We start from the raw sequence: 26,194 nt of genomic DNA, 5'->3' as shown, positions 1-26,194 counted from the left end.
AAAAAGGCAGCTCCTCAGCACTAGATGTGTCCTTCTGCTTTAAAGCCAATAAGCTATAATGTCACATGGAACCTTAGTGATGTGTATGTAACCTTGAGTAGATAATAGACAGATACGGAAGCATTTCATATAACCACCAGAGTAGAAATGCTGTCTGATCTGCACACAGTGGGGCACATTTACTAAGGGTCCACGGGCCGTTTTGCGCCGAATTTCTTTGGGTTAGTAATAATAATAATAATAAGTATAATGTGTATCTTAGCACATTCTATACTTAAACAGTCATGTAGTCACATGGAGGGAGTCCTATCAATAAACATGGAGGACCAGTCATTTAAAAAAACACCTCCCTTACTAAACTACTATTTATAGAAAGAGGAGGGATATGAAATATATATGGCATGTTATGCTAAATCTTTATATCTATAAATCAGTCTGCTCAGCTCCTCCTGCTCCATTACATGCTTCCTGCTGATCATATAACATTTCTTATAGGTTTCCCTTAACTATATAACAGTATATTGTCTTTGGAATCACCAAACTGCTCTTGTGATGAGATCCTCCTTGTGGATGAGACAAGATGGATTCATTGATCTCATGTATTCCATGCAATCTAAAGTTGTAACCTGATGTAATTGCTATAAAAGCTGCGTACCACTTGAGCTAGAAACCACCATCCACACAAGTGAGATCATGAATCAGATATGTGGATGACTTAAGATTGTACACATCTGCTCCATGTCGGGATGTGCAGTACTTGTGTAAAATTAAAGAGCACCTGTTACTAGGACTATATCCTAACACAGATACACTAGTAGGTGCTTATGAACCCACCAAATGGCCTCTTCATCTGTAGTATATTATTTCAGCAAATATATTTATCACATAGTAATAATCACGCAGCATATTTATACCTTCCATAATGGTCATTGGATCCTCCACCTTAGGACGCAAAATGTTGGGACCAAATACTGTAGCAAGGTTCTGTACACTCATTTTATTTACCCCAGAATATGACTGAACTTCATCCAGAAACCTAGAATGAACAAAAAGTGAGAAGAGATATTTTAGGATAAATACACATACATGATGCTTTTCTGTGAACCCTATAACTAGACAGACCCGACTACCCGTATATTGTTTGTGGTGGCTCCATAAAGTATTACAACTTAACAAACTATGCACGCCGACTGTAGACAGTAACACTTACTCTGAAAAATGTGAGCTCTTATCTTACAGGTTCATTCCTTTCAATTCCACTGCATGTGGGGTCACTGTCTCGTAGCGCTAGGTAATATGTAATTTATTTAATTACATTTAATATGTAACATAGTTAATGTAGACCCTAAGAGCACTATAAGTATAAAGTTTCTGAAGGCACATGAAACAAGAATGTGTTAACTCAATAAAATCTAGCAATAAACTTACCTCTAACCAAATATACAGTAAACTAAAACCCCAATCAACAGAAGGAATTAAAGTATGGTGTTTTTATCTGCAGGCAGCATTTTATAAAGCAGGAGGAGCTGGTTACATTCATCTATAGTTGCATGGGAAAAGATTTAGTCTTCCACTAAAGGCTTATAAAGTATAAGACTTTAGCCTTGTTTGAATCCAGTGACGTGACTTTAAGCTATCGGGCCCCAGTGCAAAATGTGTGCCGGGCCCCCAAATATAATGTATTGTTTATAGTACTAGTCTTCTCATATAGGAAAGGTGCACCATATGGCACATGAAGGGTAACACCAACGATTGATGCCAGCACCAATCAAGGGTGTTTCCAGTGGGAGGGTGAACCAAAGTTGGACTTCTGACAAAAGTCTGGGTTTGTGTTCTGCAAACCCGAACCCGCAATGTTCAGTACGAACCCGAATATTGAGATTCTGGTCTGCTCATCACTTCTCTTAATGCTATAAATAGTATAAAGGTCATCCAATTACCGCTCTGATGTTTACAGTATCAGTCTGCTTAGCTCCTGCTACTCTATAACATCATGGTGCTACATTTGCGTTAATGACAATCTTCATTGTATACGTGTTACAGGCAAATCTTACCTACAAATGTACTTCAGTAGATTATAATTTACTGTCGGAAGGCTTTTCACTTGCTTCACTAGCTCAGCTACACCCTGTAAAGTAAGATGAACATGGGTTTTTGAGAAGCATATTCAGATATAACAGAAAACTGTGAGACAAAATATTGTCAGTGTTTTAAAGAGTTCCTCTTCTTTTCTTGCACAATAGGGGAGATTCATTAAGGCTTCTCCACCAATTTACTGGCAGAGAAACCATATGAATCACTCTTTCCCCATCAGTTTCAGAGTTTTTCCGGCCCTCATGCCACAATGGGTGTCTCGGGGTGGAGACTGGGCAGGGAGCGGGGCGGCCAGAGGCCGGGTCACATTTACCATATTCTCCGGCTGAGACTATAGTAGAAAACTCTGCCAGTTCCAGTCTGGTCTAAAGTTCAGAACGGGCGGTGTTTGCTCCTATATTCACTAAGAGGCCGGTATCTCTTAGTGTATATGGGTGCCGGACCACTGGTGGAAAGAGTTTTAATACTGGTGTTATAAACGCCAAACTTACTAAATCAACCCCATTATCTCTCAATGATTAAAAAAAAAAAAATCACAAGTAACCTGTTATTACATTTCTAGGAATGACTCCTAGAAATGTAATAATACTGGGTTACTGCTATATAGTAATGATAATAATAATAATAGGTTACTAGGTTATGAAAGTTTCCTGCTATGCAGAAAAGCATCAAATGAATTCTGATACCTCCTCCCCACATTTGAAATCGTAAGTGCAGTGTGTACATGTGGAGTAACACTGATTAAATCACTATATTCTCATTTTCTAGCATTTTACATTGTTCCTTAGTTTCCCTCTCTAGTTTGATTCCCTCTGTGAGCTGGAAGATGGCGACTAGCTACTGTGACTAACTTTCCCCCCTCCTTGCCAATAACTTTTTTGTAATCTAATGAGTCTCTGCTGGTCTTGCTAGCAAGATGGAATTCCCTTCTGACTTCAGTGTAAAAAGCATATTAGAAAGGAGGGAACTCAATTAGAGATAAAATAAGTGAACAAGGAAGGAACTTTCCTCTGATTAGATATATCCCACAGGTTTTGTAGTCACATGTGTTATTTATTCATGCCAAGTTGTTGCATAAATCATACAAAGTTATGCAACTTTCATTTAGGCCCCTTTCAGACAACTGTATAAGGAGGCCATTTGCTAGCTATATGATTGGCCACTAGCATATAGCATATAGCTATAGAACTGCATTGTCACCATATTGTGACGTCAACGTTGCTTAGAGAACTTAAAATTAGATTTCACTGATATCTGACCAGCCTAATAACTATGGCCAAGGCCATGCATTTATCACTTCTAATTTATAGCAATATTTTTACTCTAAAGGTGACTGTGTTTATATCTAAGTAGAATCATGCAGCACTCCAACTGATTTTTACAATAGCAAAACAATGGGGTAGTTTATTTATGCAGGGTGCATCATTTCAGCTCTATTCATATAGCCTTTCTGCATATATATGTAAAACACCTCTGTTCTATGGGTGTGGTATAGTAGTATTAAGTACTTATATTACACGTTTGTATTTTATTTATGATCCTTTTTATCGCAGTGGAGAGGAATTGTATGTGTGTTAAAGTATTTGGTAATGTAGCATACTACAATTTCAAGCAGTCCCACTCAAATGCAGGCAGTGGTACTGCGCTCCACAACTGGCACTCCACTGGAAAACAACAGAACCGCATTTTCATGAATGGTGGAGATCCAAATGTGACATAGGAAATAGTAGGAAACCCTGTTTTAGATACGGTAAGTCACTTTTCAATTCTTTATTTTGGAGTTTATTTCCTTTTTATCTATGACATAGTCTACAGCTTAGATTTTTCTAGCATAAATTGAAGAGTGAGAAAGTATTTGATCGCTCCTCCTCTGTTGGCATGTTACTTACCGATTCCTCCTCCTTGCTCAGCTGTTTTGCACATGAGAGGAAATCTTCATACTTTGCATAAGGGATGACAGGCTCTGGCAGCTCTCGCAGATACAGCTTCAGAAGAGAGGCTACTGTGTGGACATCTGTATTACTGGAGATAACAGAAATGACGTGGTTAATATTTATATATAAGCTTTAGTCTGCAAATCCATCTCATAGTGCCTAAGCTGTGCCATACTTTAATACATCTTTTCAGTATTATGCCCACAAAACAACCTTTTTCGGTTTTTTTTTTGTCTGCGTATACGTTCATGTCAGATGCAATAAACGTATGCATCAGTCATTTCTCTATGAGCATGACCCCGCTGAGAGATGAACTGTAAAGGATCTATGATATTAAAAGGCAGTACAGAAAGCAAAACAAAACCTCAGTACCAGAGTCGTGTTGGATATGTTATGTAAGATTGTGTAAACCTGGAAATAAAAATGAGATTACAATCTGCTAGTCTGCTGCCAGTGCCAATCTACGTGACCGAACAGAATATTTATTACAGTACAAGTGTCATAGAGGGAATCCATTCATTTCTAGCAGAGAACTATATGTGCTCTACGTATATGTTTACATTCAATATCACTGTAGGTTGCAGTGTAATAGTTTACTAGTAGTTTTCATAAAATACCGGTTTATTAGCTATGGCAGAATTGCACATGTGAAGATAGTGCTCCGGATGACATCACATGTAGCTCATAAAGAAATTTTTATGAAAATGAATGCAAAAAAACACAAATTAGCCTGTGCTGGAATCAGGGTCATTACCTTTGTTGCCCATAGATTGATTCTTTTCAAATTTTACATTGACAGACAAGACAAATGTGATGATCATATGGCTATGCTACGCTATTTTAACAGTTTTCAGAAATATAGTTAGAAAGGAGTATGTATAGCAGGTTTAATAAAAATCCTTTATAAAGCATTAAATAATGTTATTAAGTATTAGCAAATGGCTGGAGATTATGCATGGGAACCGTAAATTAATGTAAGGAAGAGAAATGTGTCTAACATGTCTAGTAAATTGTGTCAAATATATTATGCAGTATGTGCCATTTTGATAAATGTGGTGCAATTTACATTTAGTTTCTCCAAGTCATACATTGATGTATCTTATGACACCCTCTATAAATCATCCTCAGTGTGCTACCTGTAAAATACTGAAACTGTGGAATTATGGGTAACTTTCTAAATCTACCACTAGATGGCAGAATGTGATAGAAAATTTCCACTTATGTAGTTTAAAAGAAAGTTGGTTTTATAATCTAGCAACATTTTTATTGTTCTCTATTCACCAGTAACACACCACGGAAAGGATCATGATAATATGTATTTAACCAAATATAAAAATAAAGTGTTATGGGTCATGTCATAATTCTATTCAAAAGGGAAAATTTTATTTCACTGGTATTATATTCACGGTGGACTCAATTACCAATTTCAATATATTACCTGTAGCATACCTAGTACTTTCACTATACATTTATAAACTCCATGCCGTTAGTGAGAAGTTACTGTATAGGATTTCTGGGACTTTAAGGGTGCTAAACCGTCATGTGAACATTATGTGAGATGGGAAGGTTTGTCCCTGCCCATTACTTATCTTCCAAGCCTTTCCCTCACTAATTGTTTAAAAACATCCACTAATTTGTGGTCACGGTAAAGCCACATTTGGTATGTTAGTATTTTTTCTGGGAAGAAAGTGTTTGGGATTAAAGTGACAGCATATCATAAAGTATGGTGTAGAGCAAGGTTCTTAGTGTACTGTATTGCTATGTTGCCTTATCAAACACAAACGATTAATTTATGTTTACACTTCTGATGATGTGTCTCCTGGACTGTACATCAGTAAGCGGTTATGTTGTTTGACCAGAGAAAACTATGTTTTGCTTTTCTTTTCTCTAAAACAAACTGCCCACAGAATAAATTGCACTTTTAGGATGACAAGTTTTCTTTAACTCAATCCTGACCACTCACTGTTTTTTGACAGCGGTCTATGCGGGTCAGAAGTCTGCAGTGACGTCTTTTTGTGTCTCAGAGTTTCTCTTGCTCCTGCGCTTATAGGCCGGAGCAGGACTGGGTCTCCAACTGTCAGAGACTGCCAGAGTCTCTAGGTAGACATTTTATTACCACTTTTTCCTTCTCCTTTCTTCACTGCATAGCACTGAGGTAGCACTGTGCCGTGAATACATGAGCTGGCTCTGCCACCTGCTCCACAGACCCGGCGGTCATGTGATTGCAGGGTCTGAAAGAGTTTACCAGATCCAGCTCTGCCCCAGACATCTGGGGTTCCTTTTCCCCTGTAACGGGGGCTCCTATAGATACCCCAGACACAGTGAAAAACTGTGAAAAGTGAAAAAAAAAAAAAAAAACCCTGTGGAAATGTCCTTCCAGGGGTCATGGGGTACATATAAGGTAAAACACACACATAAAATATTAATAAATATAAGTTTTGGTTGGTCTACTGCACGCCCCAGTAGCTCCTTTAGAAAATTTGCATATTACCACAATAAAAGATTATAAAAGATAGAGTGGAGTAAAGGATTAGCCCTAAAAAGGGCTATCCTTACAAATTTTAGATGGATCTACCACTGGATCTACCTTAATAAGTAGATCCGTGGTGGTAGGTTTCCTTTAAAGCCTTTTCAAGCCTTGTCATTAAGGGGTTAAACAAATACTTAGAAATCCATTCTTATGTAACGAGCCTCCCATCTTTGAGGTATTCTCATAATTTACATTTAGTCTATCAGGGAGTGTATAGCCGGAGAATCATATACGATGAATGTCTGTTTCACCTGCTATAGGACCAGAGGCAGATATAGGGGCTCATTTACTAAGGGCTTTTTGTTGCACGCGATTGGATTTTGGCGCATTGGCACCGGCTTTCACTGCATTATTATGGGTTGACTGGTCTGGGGTCTGTATTATGGGATTGCACTATGAAGATTATCTGATGTTTGGTCTGTATTGATATTCATTGGTCTGTGGTCTGTTTTATTACTGCCTGATTGCAGTATTTTTTTTAATCTTCTGGGCGGTAAGTTCCACACTAAGGTATCTGTGGTTTCTGGGAAGGTATTTTGTTAAATTTTTTGATAGTTGGTGCTTCTAGGGTGGTAGTTAGCTCCTTGAAGGTGAACAGTATGACAACGCAGCTTTCAGACCAAAAGAGAGGATGCTGAGACTTGCATGAATGACTAACATGTTGTCATCGCTTCCCGTCTGCATGGGACCTTGACACTGCAGCACTAAGATGGTCATTTAACAGAATACTAAACATTTTTTATGTTTATAAAGTTATCATCACCTTAAAAATATAATAATACAACCTCAGGTGTTGCTAATTAAATACTAATCATCAGCAGGTGTGACCTTCTATTTTACAGCTGACGTTTGGCAGTTTGTTAGTCTGCAGCATCAATATGTGTTATTAAACAATGCCAAGGAATAAGAGGATAAGCAACAATATGAAGGCCCTATACTCCTCAATTTGTGTAGAATTGGATGACTATGTAATGTGTGAGGCCTATCGATTCCTAGTGTTTGGGCAAATTGGAATTCAGATAAGCAGCCAAAGTGATGTGACATTTGTAAATATGTCTGTTGACCACTTGATACCAGCAGTAGAGGGCTGTCCATTATCCATAGGATCTTGAGTAAGTGTCTGATGGTCCCACTTCTTGGAGATGAGGATCTGTTGGTGACCGCAGCAGTCTGACCCCAGTAATCAGAAAGATAAGATAGGGGTTCAGTCTCAGATTACTAAATATGTATTATTTATAGTAAAAACAAAAAATGAAAGCAAGGATGGATAAACTATGGTAGTTAAATTATGCCAGCAGTTTGCTATGAGTATAGATCTAGCTTTTATCAACCACGATACTGTAGATAAGATAAAAGCCATAGTGAACTTTATGTTTGATTGCACACACACTTGGAAATGGAAATATGTATTGAATGAGAAAAATGAAAATAAATATAAAGAAGTGCATCTGTATTATAGCAGTAGGAGGTTTACGCCTGCAGAATTACACTGCACTCCCACACCTAATTTGTGAAATTCCTTAGTAAGACACCAATTAGCCTGATTTACAGACTAAAGATTCTGCTGAGCTAAAAAATCTCCTTCGTTATGTGCAGAACCTGAGGTATTTGCTAAACCATGTATATACGAAGGAAGCTTTAATGTATGCACAGATACATAGGTAGTGGTAGAACATTAATAATAATAATAATGTCTATAATAGATGAAAATGTAAAATTGTGCTATTATTGTTTTTCTATTTCTTGTCTATTATTAACAGTATCTATCACTATTGTCTATCTATCAGTGTAAACCCTATTATTGTATATTATTATTCCAGTGCCTGGTTACACACCTGGTATCAGTATTCTCCCCTCAGCTTCCTCTTCTATTAAACTGGGAAGCCACAAAATATAAACAAACAGCAGATCTAAGAGGCTTGTTTACTCCACTAAACATTTGGGAAAAAAATATTTTTTTTTTCAAAATGAGTATTCTCTCTTGAGCGCTATTTTGTATAATATCTGAATGCATAAATTCAGGGCTGATTAGTTTCTTCCAAAACCTTTATTAGGTATCTTAAATTTTCTTCTCTAATACAGTACAAAATCCCCCTACAATGAGTTACAGTAAATGGTAAACTCCAAGAATAAAATAGTATGCAGCAAGCTACCAAGGTCCCCCAAGTGGCAGTTGTTCATTTGCACAATTCTGAAAACCCTTAAAAATATGTTTAGAATTGCATTATATATAATATTAGCTGTAGCTCTCGGCGTTGCCCAATAGTAAATAACTGCTATTAGCTACAACAAAATAGAATGGGTAAACAAAAAACATTTGAGACATATTTTAGACTGTCTCTGACCGTCTCTGTCTTCAGCAGTCTCTTTCAGTGACTGTTTGTCGCCGGCAGTCTCTTTTAGTGACTTTCTGTTGCCAGCAGTCTCTTTTAGTGATTTTCTGTCTTCGGCAGTCCCCTTCAGTGAGTGTTTATCTCTGGCATTCTCTTTCAGTAACTGTCTGTTACTGGCAGTCTCTTTCAGTGACTGTCTGTCGCCGGCAGTCTCATTCAGTGACTGTCTCTGTCACTTTGTCTATTGGGAGATTTATCAAAAGTGTATGAGAGCAGAACTACTCTAGTTGCCCATGGCAACCAATCAGAGCCCAAGTTTCATTTTTGCACAGCGGTTTATAAAAATGATCTCTGATTGGTTTCCATGGGCAACTGGAACAGTTTTACCTCAGACATTTCTGATAAATCTCCCCTATCTCTGTATCTCTATTCATGTTACCTCACACATAAGCGTCTTATACTCATTGTCAATCAAAGGTCAGAGCTCATATTAATGACCTGTGGAAGAACAGCAGCCAATCACAGCCCAGCTTCCAACTGCAACAGAAGCAGCAGCAGACAATGGCTCTTGTATATGGTGATCATATTACTCTCCCTTGAGAGGCTGAAAGGATGCTGCATATGTAAAACAGACAATTCTACAAAGTTGTTCATGTTTTCATTGTAGTAATCTTTTTTAACTTGACTAGTAATGTAGAGACTTTTACAGTATCTACCGATTCTAAGCCTACAATACTGTCACACTTTCCATTGCGGGTAATTTTTCCTTCTTGTGAACGTTTGCATCTTGTTTCTTATTCATTCCATCTTGCACAGTTATTGCTGTGGCTGACAAGTAATTCCTCCTTGGTGAGATCTGTACCCGTTATATTATGCACTTCTGCATATGTAATGAGGAGACACCTGCACAGTCACTGTACATTAGATGGAAAGCATGCAGAGCTGTATAGTACATACACTGGATCCATCCCCTATACCATAATAATAAATCTCATTGATATCTTTATACTGTCATAAGGACTACAGCTACATCCAATCCTAGCGGAGTCCGGCTCTGCTGCCGCATATTAACTGGGAATATACAGTTCTCTCTATTTCTTTATCTGCCATCATTAATTGGTCCTGTATACTACAGAGGGATGGCTTTAGATGTTTCCTGGAGGAATATAAATAGTATAAATGTCTTCCGATGTGCCGTAGCATGTTTCTGGGCATGTGACTAAACAACTAGAGGATAGTGGAAATAGATGTTGCTTGGACGCAAATTTGTAAACTAATTGGGGTATTTTATTCTGCCCGAGAAAAAGATTTAACAGAGAAGAAACATTGGTTCATATAAAGCATAACAGATATACAGTATCAGGGATGAACTTTTACTTAAGATTTTGGGATTTGTGGCAGATCCAGTAACATGATCCTAGTAGATATTTGTTTGTGGCAAGCACTTTCATCGTGTGTCTATTGCCCTAGTATATATTACAACGCATTGCATATAAACTTAGTTATAGCTTTCTATCTATTATTCTCTTTGGTCATGTGACCTCATTCTTACGAACTGTCCTGCATTCCCTGGGACAGGCCCTTACATTTGGAGCCAATTTAAGACCTGTCTAAAAAGTGGCTATGGCATGCAAAACACCACCTCAATGTGTGTGGCCCTTGTTTGTAAGTTTATCATTGTAACCTGTTCCCTCCAGAAGTCACAAACTTACTTCTTGTATGATGAAACTGCATGTATTGTACCATACAGGTTTTTCAGGGACCTATCACAGTTACTGAAAATTATTGTTAATGTTTTGGTATATTTAGGGGATACAGAGAGATAATTACACTGTCCTCCCAGCAGGCAGAAATCTTAGCTGCTCTTTTGATGCCATGCTGAGTCGTCTTGGGACTGAGAGAAAGAAAAATTTGATGTCTGGTCAGCAAATATACTATCTATGCACAAACTATACATTGGGGCAGATTTATCAAGTGTCTGAAAGTCAGAATATTTCCAGTTTCCCATGGCAACCAATCACAGCTGCCCTTTAAAATATTCATGAGCACTGGTAAAATGAAAGCTGAGCTGTGATTGGTTGCCATGGGCAACTGGAAATATTCTGACTTTCAGACACTTGATAAATCTGCCCCATTAAGTCTAAAAGACCATCAGTCGAGATGTGCTAGGATAACTAGAATCACATCTTCAACTAAGCCCACATCTTTAAGCCCAGGTAAACCAGAATAGTCAATATGGACATTAAGCTGGATTCATGACCTTTGACTAAGTAAGAAAAGAATTGATGTGACCTGCAAACAAAAATTTAATATTAATCATTATCTTATTAATCTCATATTTCTGGCAAACTGATCAAGCACCAGACAATCGGAGCAACTCTGGTGCATTTCTGGTCTTCATATATTGTATGGGATGCACCAGACAGGGGATCATTTGGACCTGAAGAATGAATGATTCTAAGAATCCAGTCTCATCTTTATAGCATAAGCTTGGTTCATCACCAAAGACATAGGTCATATTACTAATTACATCTAAAACTTATTTTTAATGAATTAATAAGAAATAGGGTCTAGTTCAATTACACTGGCCACTGTCTTCTTGTGAATGTTTGGGTCCCTGTCATAGTTGGAGAATTGTTATGACAGAACTTTTGCTAGTCTTCTTCATAGTACAGCTAAATACTTCATAGTATATAGGGTTGGAAAAAGATGCAGGTCCAAATGTTATTTTCCCATAACCAGAGATATTTTTGCTTTTAAGAAAGGCAGTAAAGAATCCCTATGGCGATGGTAGAACCACCTCTCCTCCAACATAGAGGATACTCCCTTGTCCTGGCCACAGACCTGGGTATAACCAGAAGTTGAGCAATCGATCATTGTATTCTAGTCCACCCATTCCCCCAATAAGGTTGGCTATTCCCTCTGCAATCGTTCCAGTTCTGAGCAGGGGCATAACTACAGGGGTACCAGTAACTATATAAATGTATATATGAGTGCAGAAATGTGTTTGCATGAGTGTATAAATGCAGTGATTGTGAGCATACAGATGTATAGGCGAATGGGGGACCCTATTCAGAAGTATGCTATGGGGCCCAGCCTTTCCTAGTTACGCCTCTGGTTCACCTAGACTGTATGTAAAGGAGGTCTAATACACTGTTTAGTATGTGATAGGAATCATAGAAGCTTAGATATTTTATACAATCCAACAGGAGGTGAAAACTGCAGAAAACATTGCTTGCAATGTACGATCTGTTGCGGTATGAAAAACAGTGGTGTAACTAGAAGCTGATGGGCCCCAGTGCAAAGTCTGTGCCAGGCCCCCGACTATAATGTATGTTTTATAGTAATAGTCTTCTCATATGGGAAAGTGACACCATAAGGGCCCCTAAACCTCTTGGGCCCAGGTGCGATCGCAAGCTCTGCACCCCCTAAAGTTACACCCCTGATGAAAAATGTATAAGAGATGTTTAAGAAATGTTTAAGAGAAACAGATATTTAATAGAAAACTTTTAAAGTTTTTCCTCAATATCAGGTAATAAGGATAAAAGAAAACCTTTAGACTACTGAAATCCCACAACTGTGCAATGTTCTCCAAAGGTAGGGAATGCGCATTGACTACAATGATTTTCAATGGTTCAAAGGATGATGTAAGTCAAGATGAAAGAGAAATGGCTGAAGAGGGATTATCGATGAAAAGCCAGGACTTTTTTCATTTGATGTATGACCTAAATTAATTACATTTTCTGGACTATGCAACCATAAGAAGCATGAATAGGTTTACACTTGTATCCTCAGGTGAGTGCAGTTTCACAGACCTGTGATGTCATGTCCATCAATGACATTATAGCTTTCTGTTTGGTAGACTTCTAGTTCTGGCATGGCAATGTAGAGACATGCTTTCTGACAGCTCCAGTACCTGAGTACAAAATCCAGACACAGATCTGCACAGGGGACTTTGAAGCGCACGGGGGGCTACCTGTAGGTAGTGAATTGCGTTGCATCAGTGCAGCACAGGGACGTGGGAAAGCCAACACAGCACCTCCGTAGCACAATGTTGAGGAGAACATGGCCATTTTGCAATAAAAATACTCAAATCGTGGACTGCTCTATAGGATAGTAAGTGAAAGTAGCCACCCAGATGCAGCATTAACTTATTTCTAGCACGGCAGGAATCCAATAAACATCTGTAAAACAGACTTTGCAGTGCAGCAATCGTTGGACTTGTTCCTCCACTAACAACCACTGACCACAACCAAATTTCATTTAGAACCCTGACTGCAATTTGTTTATTGTGTTTATTATACATGATAACATTAATTATACTGAATTACTTTCTGTCTGTATTTCCGTCCTGTCATTTGTTTTTGAAAGTCAATAAAATGTGTTTAAAAAAAAGAAGCCACAACACAACATGTTTAGAATGTTTAAATTGCAAGTCCAGTATTTTTTTCACAAATCAACAGCTCTGGGGATGTAGAACAACTTTGCATATTACCATGATTATCTATGTGCACTAGTTTATTTGCTATCTTCCTTGGTTTAGCCTGGCTCTTCCTTGTCTCCTGGCTGTGCTGATTTCTCTTATGATTCCATCTACTGGTTTACAGATACAATTTCAGAAAGAGGAAGGGCTACTGCTCCCTGTTCACATTTGAAGGAGGAGGGGAGGTCATGTGATAGTGCTCTCTGTTGTAGCTGAGTGTTTAGTGCTGTGGATTCAGAAGTCTCCTGCACAGAATAGTGAGGTAAAAGATATCTCTTCTTCAGTATCAGTCCCTCAATCCCAGTCTTGATTCTGCAATCCTCTGAACCCCCACCTTATACTCTCCATGCACTTTCTGAACAGTGCAGAGAAGCTATTACCCATAGTGCCCAAACAGCTCAGACTTTATAGTTCATATAACTGTTTCACTGCTGGTTTCTACTACTTATTGCATGTTGCATTATCCTCCATGTGATAAAGGCTGCCAGGCTCACCAATTTGATCCTGTATATACACTTTACAGTGCTTAGTCGATTTACTTTTAGGAATCACACTGGATTTGCTGCTACATTACTTTTTGAGACATGACATGTAGCTTCAGAACTGAAAATGCCATAGCTCTGGAGTGAAAAGGGCAAGGAACATAATATGGACATCGTTCCATTTGTTTTAAAAAGAGGCATTGCATATGCTCATTTAGAAAAACTCATTATAACATCAGAGTAACGCTTTAAGATGTTTACAATGTCTATCGTGTTAAAATCATTAACATCTAACATCTTAGCCTTTTTAGTCCATGAAGAGGCAGCAACACAATAGTGGTGCCTTTCTGACACAAACAATTTTGTTTTGTTTGGGCGCAAAATTGTGGCACCACTTGTGAATCTGATGCTTTTCTGGCGCTTCTATTTTTCCAACTCATTAGGTAGCACACACTTAGAGCTTGTTTTAAACCTTATTGGGGAGATAGTTCTAAACCCTATTGTTTGTGCACCAGTATTGGTCAAAAATTGGGATACATTATAGAGGAACAATCTAATCTTAAGCAGAAAATCCACTTTTCCTCATACTGATAACATCAGAAGCCAGGCTGGTTAATCAATAAGCTTCAGGCTATGCTTTCTCATTTTTTTTATTGCAGAACTTGTGTAGAAACCATGGTGGCCATATACATATTGCTGGAACTTCTTCTGGTCTGTCTGTGTTCGTGTGCTGTATGTGTATAATTAGATATGTGTAATAGTGTATATGTGCATTATTTTGGATGAATACTTGATGTGTTTGTGTGTGTATATATACTGTAAGGGGATGAGTGTATATGTATATGTGCATGAGTGTTTGTGTATGTTGCATGTGCATGAGTATGTCTTTTTACAGTATGGACATGTGAATTTATCCCCAGGTTACTGACCTGCTTAATTGTCCGCTTATTTTATTTGGATTTTAACAGTTTCTAACTATAATTTGATATAATTTGATCAATATCTATTCTGGAGAGTGAGACCTGAATATTAGTCATGTTTATACTATAGGGAGATCCACTTAAATCTGAACCCTTATCTGTCCACAACAGTTTGCTGCTTGAGGATGCACTGCTCTGCTAAGAGACAGCCAGCATAAAAATAAATTCATCCTCTTGTGACTTGACAATTCTAGACTCATAAAGTAATTGGCAAAGTCAACAAAGTCCGGAGTTACAATATTTTTTTTTTTCAGAATTGGCTCTAAACAAAATGTTTTAGTACTGTATAAAGAGGCATTTTTTTCCGTCAAATAAAAGGACAGCCACTGTTTTGTTTGTTCATAACAACCCAATATCATGACAACAGCAGAAGTCAAGATCTGCCTTTTAATGACTACACATGATGGAGAGGAGGACCATCTGTCTGTGTCAACATTTTAATTTCAACTCTAATTAAAATGTGGTATGAGAGTAGCTTCTCAATTCCTCATTCATTGTCAAGCGTGTCTTTATTCCGTTGATGACTGCAGGGCCATGTACATAGTGCAGGCTACAGATTTATACAGTAATGGAGACTAAATGTCATAAGTGCTAATTTCCATAAAGCAGAATTCTCATCCCAGAGCCAAATATGAGAGAAATCTTGTTGAAAGTGGATTATATACAATGAAGATAGAGTAAAGCTAATTTTATCAGAAAGGATCAGAGCAGTTAACACAACACTGTTCTTGTATACCTTAGTAGATAAAAGATCATAGTAGTTCACAGTACTTAAGGTTGAATAAAATTGCAGGTCTATCAATGCAGATGTTAATTGGCCCATAAAAGGTAACAAAAAATCCTTCATACCCTTAAAATGGTTGCCAGAATGAATTCCTGGATCAATGTCCCAAAAAATTTTTTGTTTGCGTAACATGTGATATGTATTCTATCAAGAAAGATATCCGGGCCTTTATTCAACAATACAATGCATGAGCATTCAAAGAATCCTGACATTCACTGCTCTTACAGTAAAGAATCCCTAAATATACCACTTGTCACATTTCAATAGAAAGGGGAAGGGAAGTTCCCTTTGTGTGTCTGTCTACCTGACAGGACCTGCACAGCTATAGTAACTATAGCATATTATGTAGGTGCATTTTATTTTAGTGACTGGATAACCTAAATCATCAAAATCATACATGATAAAGGAGCATCACTCACATGTCCCTTAAAGCACCCAGTATATGACTTTGTATTTCTTTTTGTATGCTTTGGTTTGTCCAAAACATCAACTTTTAAAATGTCAATGAGAATGAAGGGCTTCGGGGGTGACACCAGACCACGGGAGCACTTGATATCTGCCTCCGTAATCCTCTGGTGCGTCCCCATAGCTTATGACATCAGCCTCAGTATTCCAAATCTCAGTGACTTATCTTCAAATCTTGGGCATGCGCAATTCTTCATTGAACAGCTGCAAGATAGCTTTGTGCATGGCCAAGATTTGGATCACTGAGGTTAACATCTCGGGCTGTGGGGACACATCAGAGGACGAAGGAGGCAGGTAAGATGTGCTAAATCAATCGATTCTTTATTATGTATGATTTTGATTATGATTTCTTTTAACAATTACAATTGTCTATAGAGATCTCTTGCCACATACAATAGCTATTTTAATATTTATTAAAAAATAAATTACCATCAAATAAGAATATAAAATGAAGGAGAGATAACATGTGACTACCTGGCTGCTAATGAGTAGTGGAGTAAATTGGGAGGTGTCATGATTGCTATTCATATTGTGCAATGACATCTATGACCGATCAGTTGGAGCCAAATAAATTATGACACACACCAGTGACTTCCCATAGGGTCCATCAGGGTTTGATCACATTTCTTTCTGGTAATAATAGAATTGCTTAACTGTTGCCATAGAGAATATCACTAGAATAAATGCTTTAGAATGGGGGTTACACTGAAGGCCTTTTCGAGGGACTGCTCCATTGGAAAGTCATATTTAATTCCTTCACTCGCGTTTTATTATGTTAAGTGGTAGAGGAAAAACTGTCAAGCATATAGTAAAATATGAGATTAACCTAAGCAGTAAAATACCTGTCAAATGATGGCTTCTCCCCACAATCAAAGGCATCCTGCAACTCCTTCACCAGGTTGGCCTGACCAGGCAGTCGAAACAATCCTTCCTCAGTTAGCCCACGCTGACGAATGAAGTCCACACACTGTTCCACCAACATGGGGGCCAGGCGAGCACCATATCGCTTCTCATAGCGCACAGTGTCTTCAAGCTTCTGACCAAAGATGCCTATTAACATACAAAAAAATAACATGAAAATGATGTACAAGACAAATTACTTTATATGCATTTTAGGATAAATGATTTTATGCAACCAAATAGCCACTAACACATAAAACTTGGGAAATAAGAAAAAATGATCCATAATTTATAAAATATAATGGATTAAATAGAAAGAAAATGCAGTGACCTGAACAAAATGACTGATTCCAACAGAAAAGTCTCCAAAGGATTTATTGCATTATTATATGTATACGCCTGCAAGGTTATCTACAAACTGATGACTCCAGCATTTTATACACACTGTTTACCTGTGCATACACTGATTGCCTCGGAATAAATGTTGATTTCTTTGGAATCTGCTCATACCTGCCATGAAGTGACAAATGGCTTTCACAATACCCTTCTGTACAGATGACGGGTGATCTGGGGCAGGGGCTTGCTCAGACTTTCTTAGTTAACAAGTGATGTACACATGAGAACTCCCTACTGAACCTTTCATCCTGATGCTAAGGGTTATTAGATTAACTCAGTTTCCATAAATAACATCTCTTTCTGACAGTATGTAAGTATAAAGTTCTCAGAGACCATGCAAGCTTTAAATATAGTAACATATCTAGTGGACAGGGCCGGTTCTAGACAAAGTGGGGTCCTGGGCTAAACTAAAAGGAGGGCCCCAAAATAAATCTATTTTATGACCAGTCACAGTCAGTAAGAGGCTCCCTTTAGTATGGTAAAACAAACTGTAATATGGGAGAATTGTATAGGAGATAGATGATAGGGAGATTGATAGGCAGCACAGTGGCTCAGTGGTTAGCACTACAGCCTTGCAGTGCTGGTCAACATCTGCAAAGAGTTTATATGTTCTTTCTGTGTTTGTGTGGGTTTCCTCCAGGTCCTCTGGTTTCCTCCCACACTTGAAAAAATTACTGGTAGGTTGAATAGATTGTGAGCCCATGGGAACAGGGACTGATATGGCATACTCTGTGCAGCGCTGCGTATTCTGTGTGCGCTATATAAATAAAGAAATATTAATTATAATTATTATGATGGAAGATAAATATGAAAGATGATAGAGATTTCTAGATGCAGAACTATAAAGTAGATTATATATACAGTAGATGAAGAAATAGAAGATTGATTAATAAATAGATAGAGAAAAAGCGACATATATAAATGGTCAGATTATAGGAGATAGATAACTAGACAGATAGATGATAAGCTTCTTCACCTGGGAATTAAACCAAGTGGTATTAACACTTTCACCGCCCGGCATTTCTGGATATATTTTGTCGCGTTACTGGCCAGAGAAATTTTTACAATTTTGACGTTTAAAAATAAAATTGAAATTACAGCAAAAAGAATGAATGTAAACCCAACAAACCATATATTTTCTGAAGGCAGACACTTGCCCCAATTTCAAAATTACATTAACCCCTTCCCGTACTAGTACGGCGCGCCGGGTCCCGGTGCAGCAAAGATTTCCCAGCTATGGAGAGGGCTCGGCCCGCAAGCCCTCTCCATAGCCGGGAAATCTTTGCTGCATATTGCAGCAAAGGCTTACCGCTAACACCCGCGATCGGTGCTAGCACCGATCGCGGGTGTTTTCACCTCAATTGCCGCCGGCAGCATTGGCTTCAAAGAGATGGCACTGCATGGGCGCCGCCATCTTGTTGTGGCTCGCCACTCCCTGATGACGTCACGGGGAGCGGCGATCCGTCGCCATGGTAGCCTCGGGTGTTCCGAATACCCGAGGCTACTTCGTTTTAACCCATGCATTACAATGTGCTAATTGCACATTGTAATACATGGGGAGTAAAATCCACATATACTGCCATACAGTAGTATGGCAGTATATGATAGGATGAATCAGACTACCTAGGGTTAGAGTACCCTAGGGAGTCTGACAAATAGTAAAAGTAAAAATAAAAAAAAGTTTAAAAAAAAATTATAATAAAAAACCCTAAAAATTCTAATCACCCCCCCCTTTCCCTAGAAGTGATATAAAAATAAATAAACAGTAAAAATCATAAACACATTAGGTATCGCCGCGTCCGAAAATGCCTGATATATCAAAATATAATAACGTTTTTTCACTGCGTGATCAAAAGGTCGCACATATCCAAAAATTATAGTAATGAAAACACCATCAAAATTTGCAAAAAATGACACTATCCACAGCTCCGTACACCAAAGTATGAAAAAGTTATTTGCGCCAGAAGATGGCAAAATAAAAAAAAAATATTTTGTACAGGAGGTTTTAATTTTTTTAAATGTATGAAAACATTATAAAACCTATACAAATTTGGTATCCACGTGATCATACCAACCCAAAGAATAAAGTAGATCATTTGGGACGCAGAGTGAAAACTGTAAAATCCAAGCCCACAAGAAAACGTCGCAAATGTGGTTTTTCACCATTTTCACTGCATTTGGAATTTTTTCCCGCTTCCCAGTACACACCATGGAATATTAAATACCGTCACTATTAAGTGCAATTTGTTACGCAGAAAATAAGCCATAACACAGCTCTTTATGTGGAAAAATAAAAAAGTTATAGATTTTTGAAGTTGGTGAGTGAAAAATGGAAGTGAAAAAACTAAAATAGGCCAAGTCGTTAAGGGGTTAAAGAGTTTATAGACATAGGCACCTTCATGAAATTTTGATTCAAACTGAAACATTTTATAAAAAAATACTTAAAATTTTACTTTGATGGCAAAAAATGGGCTCCAAACAGAAGATATTTACCTTCACATCTCCTAAATGTAATAGATGGACATGCGTAGAGTTCACAAATGCCTCATATGTTCACAAAAATAAAACCACATAATATCACTAAAACTGTAACTAGATATCTTCTTTTCAGCTATCTGATAGATATCTGCTTTTAGGACTAAAGTTAAAGTGCCGTCGGGAGTGATTTTTATTAATAAAAATGGCACCTGATATTCTCACTTTAAACCTGAATATCTCTGACACCTAGAAACACAATTCAACATTCATTTGAAAGAAGAGGCCCTGGTGGTGGAATATCCATTTTTCTTATTCTGGCTCTTCAACCAGGTCAAAACATCTCTTGGTCCCATTAACAAGACCCCTATGTATCTTCTGAACAACCTTTTAAAGTTTTTTCTTTTGAGGATGAAAGATGAGGATTTGGAAGAGGTTGGAGTATTTTGCTTAGGGTGGTTGGCAGTATGTGAGGGACATTTATCAGGGCTTCTGCACCAGAAAACTGGCATAGAGGCCGTGATATAATTGCAAAGCCTTGCAAACCACCTTGCATGAGCTCCAGTGTATGATATATTCTTCCTTTGGGGTAGCTTGCCCCTATGGGAGGATCAGTTCAGCACTCACTATATGATTTTAAAATGTGTTTTTTTATATAGACAGGCAAAGTGAAAAGAACCCCTGACAACGTATACAGTAATTTCAGTCCCAGCAGTCTTCTCATTCTTACTATGTACAGTACCTACAAAATTACGATCTAATTAATACACAGGTGGACAGGTGAGCATATCAGGTTACCGGAAGTAGTCAGAGCAGAGTTGCCATTCCCCTGTAATGAAACAGGAGCACGACACTGATGGTCAGCCGTGTCGTAGACTGGGAGCACAAGAAAAGCTTAAAAAGCTTTTTTTAAAGCTCCCCAGCCCATCTGTAGATTTTTAAGTATTGGTGGACAGCCCCTTTAACAGGCTTTAAGTAAACTACAGCAGTGGGAATGATGAGATCCCAATGATAATATCAATGCATTTGTTTTTATAAAAGGTGCCATATTTTTAACACATAATCACCACGTAGAAGACAAGAGTTGTAAAATAAGAACATGTTGAAGACCTTTTCTTGGCACAGATGTCAGCCTAACTCAGCGCCTGACTTTGAAAAGCCATTCCGGCAAGTCAACGAAGATCAAGATCTCTAGAGGTTCAAGCTGTGACATAAACCTTCACATCGTTTATTTCAGCAGGCTGGGAAGCTGCTCTTTAAAACATGGAAAGCATCCCACAACTTCACTGGTTAACCAAGCCTTTCAGTATACATAAGTAGCAAAAGTGCTTACAGCTGAACAGAAAATCATAATATGCTTCCCATGACCAAGTGGCCGGGCAAAGGACAGATTAAGTATTAACAGGAACACTCCTAATAGCTCCAATAACTGAAACATTCCAAGATCTCAACTAACATGTGCTTGCCCTTATATATTCAAGGAATTGTAACCATTTATATACCACCACATATCACATTTTCATGTTTATAAACAATGTGATTGATGTGGAAGCATATCCGTGAGTGTTTACATCTGAAAATGTCTACACATTGGAAAGAAAATACATACTGCAGCTTTAAGAAACAATATGCAGTTTTCTTTTGTGGTGTCCCCTGAAAGTAACAGCACAATTTATTTTTGGCAATGTCCTGAAATCACTTTAGTCATCTGAAAATTAATCTGTTAATCTCAGTCTCCAAATTCTGCACATTCCATGAGTAGCTGGGGGAGGGAGAGCATCTGCGGGAACCTGACTGTGATTGGTGGCTCACATACATTGCAGAGTCTTTCACAGACTGGTTTATATAAGCCATAGATAAAAAGCATCACATTTATCCCAGAGGCCAGCTGGCACAGCCCTCCCTAGGGGTTTCTCATGTTATACACATTGTATTCTATCACAAATATTCACTGTGCATTTATTTACTATATATTTAAAAGTTCTACTAAATTTTATTCCCTACCAAATCAATACATAGAGCATCATGCTTAACAAATTTATATACAGCGCCCTTTATGAATTTAGAAACATCACCCTGATTAAGTTAGATATTAATTTTATTAATTTAGATACAGTATTTCCATTATGAGTTAAAATATGACTTAATTGATTTACAATGCCCCCACATAAATGTAGAAAAGTTTCCTTTTAGTAATCTATATAGTGACCCCCCTATACACCCCCCCAAATTTATATACATTGCCCCTCTCATCCCACAGCACAGATATCTCTCTTTAACTGAAATCTTTTGCCCCAGCTTCTGTGAAAGCTTTGTGTAATGCAGGGAGTACATGCAAAGGCTTCTCTGCTGCACCACACTCCCAATCAATGGTATCTGCACATTAAGGTTGCAGATACTATTTATTTTTGCCTCTATGGACCTGACAAAATTTAATATCCTTTGTACTTTGGTGGATAATACCTACAGGGCCCAATAGCAGTCGTGTAATCTGCTTGCAGTTATTGAAAAGGGACTTTCAATGGTTTATTTCTATAGTGTAAAAATATATCTGGTTTATGTGATCTTAGGTACAGTACAGCTACTAGAGCTGGTAACAACTCATGAACCAAGACGTTTCAATGGTCATTATAGATTTTACAATATCTAGGAAGAAATATAATTTCCTAACTGATATAATCATGATTTACACAATCAACTTGAGTAAAGGTTAAATTACAGAACTGGACAGAACCATCCCACTACTGAATATCCAATATAAAACTTTTGTATTGTGTGGTATCATTGGACAATGGATGGTGGAATTGGTTTTTAAGGTTTTGTTAGAGACTACTGGATTTCCTTTGGGATATACCAACAAAGTTATTGTTGAGCTAAGAGTACTACTGGTAGGGTCTCATTCAGTGCTGAGCAGCGTAGACACAAGTGCTTGCTCTAAGACTCTGAGGGAGCTTGGCTTCTCTCCCCATCCTTTCAAAGGCTGCTTTCTATTTGCACTCTATAATTGCTAGATGTTTTCTTTTCACCTGTTTGAAAAGGTCACGGCTCAGCAAGCCCACTCTGCTTTGATGCAAGCTTTGACCTATCCATTCCTTCAACTGGAACGTAGATAACAAAAAAAAGGAAAAGGGACGCCCCTTAGTAAGTGAATATAATAAAAGATCAACATAGAAGTTAAGATGGTTTTTGATTTTACACTCATTTACCCAAGTATACTGAAATAACGATATGCACTATACTGCAATACAGTAATATTGCAGTATATTAAATGAGTGATCAAAGCAGTAAGTATCCTAAGAGGCTGGAAAAAATGTTAAAACTATTTTTAAAAATTAAGAAAAAAAACAAAAGTTCAAATCATCCCCCTTTCCCTAGAGCAGAAATATAAATATATGAAAAATCTTAAAGATGTGTCCCTGCATTCTAAAATAGCCTGTCCATTAAAATGTAAATATGATTATTTCATGCAGAGAACCCTGTAAAGGAAAAAAACCCTACAAATGTTCAAATTGTACACATAGTCCGCAGAAAAAAAAGTTTCCCTGTACATTGCACAGAATATTAAATGGTGTCCCGAGGATTTCAAATAGTTACACAGAAATCAAGCCCTCACACAGCTCTACACTGAAATTTGAATAAGTTATGGCTTTTGGAAGGAGGGGAGCAAAAATTTGGAGTGCAGAAAGGGAGAAGTGTTGCGGTGTTAAAGGAAGTCTGTCTAATTTGTTTTTATGTTTACAGTATGGTCTCACTTTATCTGCAAAACTAAATGCTTAGATCTCTTTTGCAATAAAAGATGTAAGTAGGTGGGTAACAAAATATCACTTATGTAATGTTGATGTTTAGCTTAAAGAAGATCAACCAGATTAAAAAAAAAACCTATAAATACTCAACTCCGCTCCTCTTCATATTGATCCCAGTGCTGTCCATCAGTAGTCTTGACACTCCGGGATCACCTAGACAAGAAACTTATAATTAGCAGCCCGGAGCACAGGGACAATATGTTCGGCGCTCCAGGATGCTAATTATGCACGCTCTCGCCACCTCCCTCTCTTGTGCTGGAGAGACGTAAATTCACTCCTCTCACGTGACATCACTTTGAGGAAGGTGACAAGAGTACAGTATGCATTAGCAACCCGGAGTGCCAGACATCTTATCTCCACACTCCCTGCTGCTCATTATAAGTTTCTTTTCTAGCTTATCACAGAATTTCAAGAATAGCGATGGACAGTGCCGACATCAACATCAAGTGGTGCAGAGGTGAGTATTTCTAGGTTTTATTTAGTTTTTTAACTCTGGTTGTGATGTGAAATAAATTAATACTCAGGTTACTTTTTGTTGTGAATTTAAGATTTATGGTCAACCAAAATATGTAGTCAAATATATTATTTATTTCTCATCACAAATTGTAACCCCCATTATAAAAGCAGAGGTTTTGTCAATGTGGAGGTACTTGTCTGTAATGCACAGCTTCACGTTTAGTGAAAGGACATCTACCACCAGGATGAAGACTGTATACAAATGAGGGGCTCCAGGCGCTATAAACACCTATGAGGCCTGGAGCCCCTCAGGCTCATTTGAATGTTGCCTTCATCCTCGTGGTAAAAATACCAAGCCCAGCATATTGCCAAAAACACAGCAACACAACAGAATGTCTGAAAAAAGATATGAACTATAATGGTGCAATGGCCCATTCAAAGGTCAGACTTACTCATCTGAAATGCTTTGGCAAGCAATGTTGTTGATGAATTCATACAGAAATGGATGACCTTAAGTTATTGCTGATAAGGTTTGTAGGTTCAACAAGTTAAAGGGAACCTGTCACCGGGATTTTGCTTTTTTCAGCTAATATCAGGCTGCAATAGCCTTTTTCATACTAATTCAATCTGATTTCATAATTAACATTACTGGTTCCACTCACTTAGTATACATGGCTCCATGCCAGACAGTATACCTAGATCACTGCCAGCAAAATGGGTCAAATCATGGGGGCATCTGTTGCAAGACTGTGAGGCCCAAGTCATTGTCATACAATGCTCTCAAAACTCCCCCTCCCCCTCCTTCATTAGGCTTGAGATGACCCTATGCTGCAAGCTATTGTCTGCAGAAGGGAGAGGGAGGGGAAGGACAAGGGAGGGGCAGAGCATTGTGGAGATAATGATGATGACACAGGGACTCGCCTTATAGCTTACGCCTCCTTGACTCGATGCAGTCTGCTTCCAGGTAGCCAGGTATACATTTAGCATCTTTTAAAAGTGAGTAGAGTAATACTGCTTGTAAAAACAGATTGTGGATTATTATTAAAAGGACTATCGGAACCTGTCATTAGGTGAAATATGTTCCTTGATGCCCATAAGAGGTTGTATTTAACTAATTGAAAAGCCATTTAATGGCCAGATATCTTTATGTTATGCCCTAATACCACAAACTATATAATTTATAGAGGGTGCACTTTCTTTTTCTAATGATTAAAAGAAAAATCCAAGGAATAACAAGTGGAAGTTTATTATTAACCCAAATCGGTGAAACATTTCAGTTCCAACATGGAACTAGAAAAACTTTGGCTTGCAAAATGTTCTATTGTGAAAAGGAAATGTTGCACTGATATAGGCTGATGGATTTCTGCCTGTTCTTTATGGGATTTTCATGGAGTGGTGCAATTTCTTTCATTGAGATAGGTTACCAGGTGGTAGTTAGATCTAGCAGGATTCAGATACAAATGTTGTTACTAAAATGTTCTTGTAGTGTAATAGCATATTGAAGTATAATTGGTTGCATATTACAGCAAGACATGTGCATACAAAGATTTATTAAATGGACATGTAATCCATTCATTGTATTACAGGTTGTAAATATGCCTCCATTCAGTGGTCAGGGTGTGGATGGTACAGTAGCTGCAGATGGTCTGGAAACTGCATATATTATAGAATAAACACGTTTTAATGGTATTTAAAGGTTTTAAATGAAATTCCAGAATAACATTATTGTGTTTAGTAAAGAGTCCCACCTGGGGAATGTCAAACAAAACAAGTCTTAAACAAGTCTTAGAGAGTACTCAGAAAACACTTGCTATTCTTCTTTTTAACTCTCTGGGATACAGTTCACTGACTGCTGACTGCTGTGTGAATGCACCAATCTTGTGGCCAACAAAGAGAGGGCAAGAGTAAATCCTGGCAACTCTTATTACACATATACAAGCCAATAAACATGAATAGCATGCTATAGCAGTAACGACTGTCAGAACCTTAGTATACATTTATGTTGAAACAACCAAACAGCAAAATAATTTTTAAATCCAGACTGAATTTTTGTAACACTGTTGTTTTACATAGGACTTT

The 26,194-nt window shown here is 37.9% G+C and overlaps 1 protein-coding gene across 7 annotated transcripts in view; it reads right to left on the bottom strand.

Moving 5' to 3' along the window:
* The window catches only part of ARHGAP24 (Rho GTPase activating protein 24), a 473,550-nt gene that overhangs the window by 4,281 nt on the left and 443,075 nt on the right, over positions 1–26,194 (bottom strand). For all 7 annotated transcript variants that reach the window (XM_072116067.1, XM_072116077.1, XM_072116060.1 and 4 more), the window contains 4 exons: positions 16,928–17,135; positions 3,984–4,116; positions 2,055–2,128; positions 915–1,036 (listed from right to left, as the gene is read on the bottom strand). In XM_072116067.1, the coding sequence (XP_071972168.1) occupies positions 915–1,036; positions 2,055–2,128; positions 3,984–4,116; positions 16,928–17,135 (537 nt within the window). The remainder of the gene's footprint in view (positions 1–914; positions 1,037–2,054; positions 2,129–3,983; positions 4,117–16,927; positions 17,136–26,194) is intronic.

This window comes from Engystomops pustulosus, chromosome 1 (assembly GCF_040894005.1).
Source record: "Engystomops pustulosus chromosome 1, aEngPut4.maternal, whole genome shotgun sequence".
NCBI lineage: Eukaryota > Metazoa > Chordata > Amphibia > Anura > Leptodactylidae > Engystomops > Engystomops pustulosus.
Note: the sequence above shows the minus strand (reverse complement) of the source record. Positions and strands in the feature narration are given on the sequence as shown.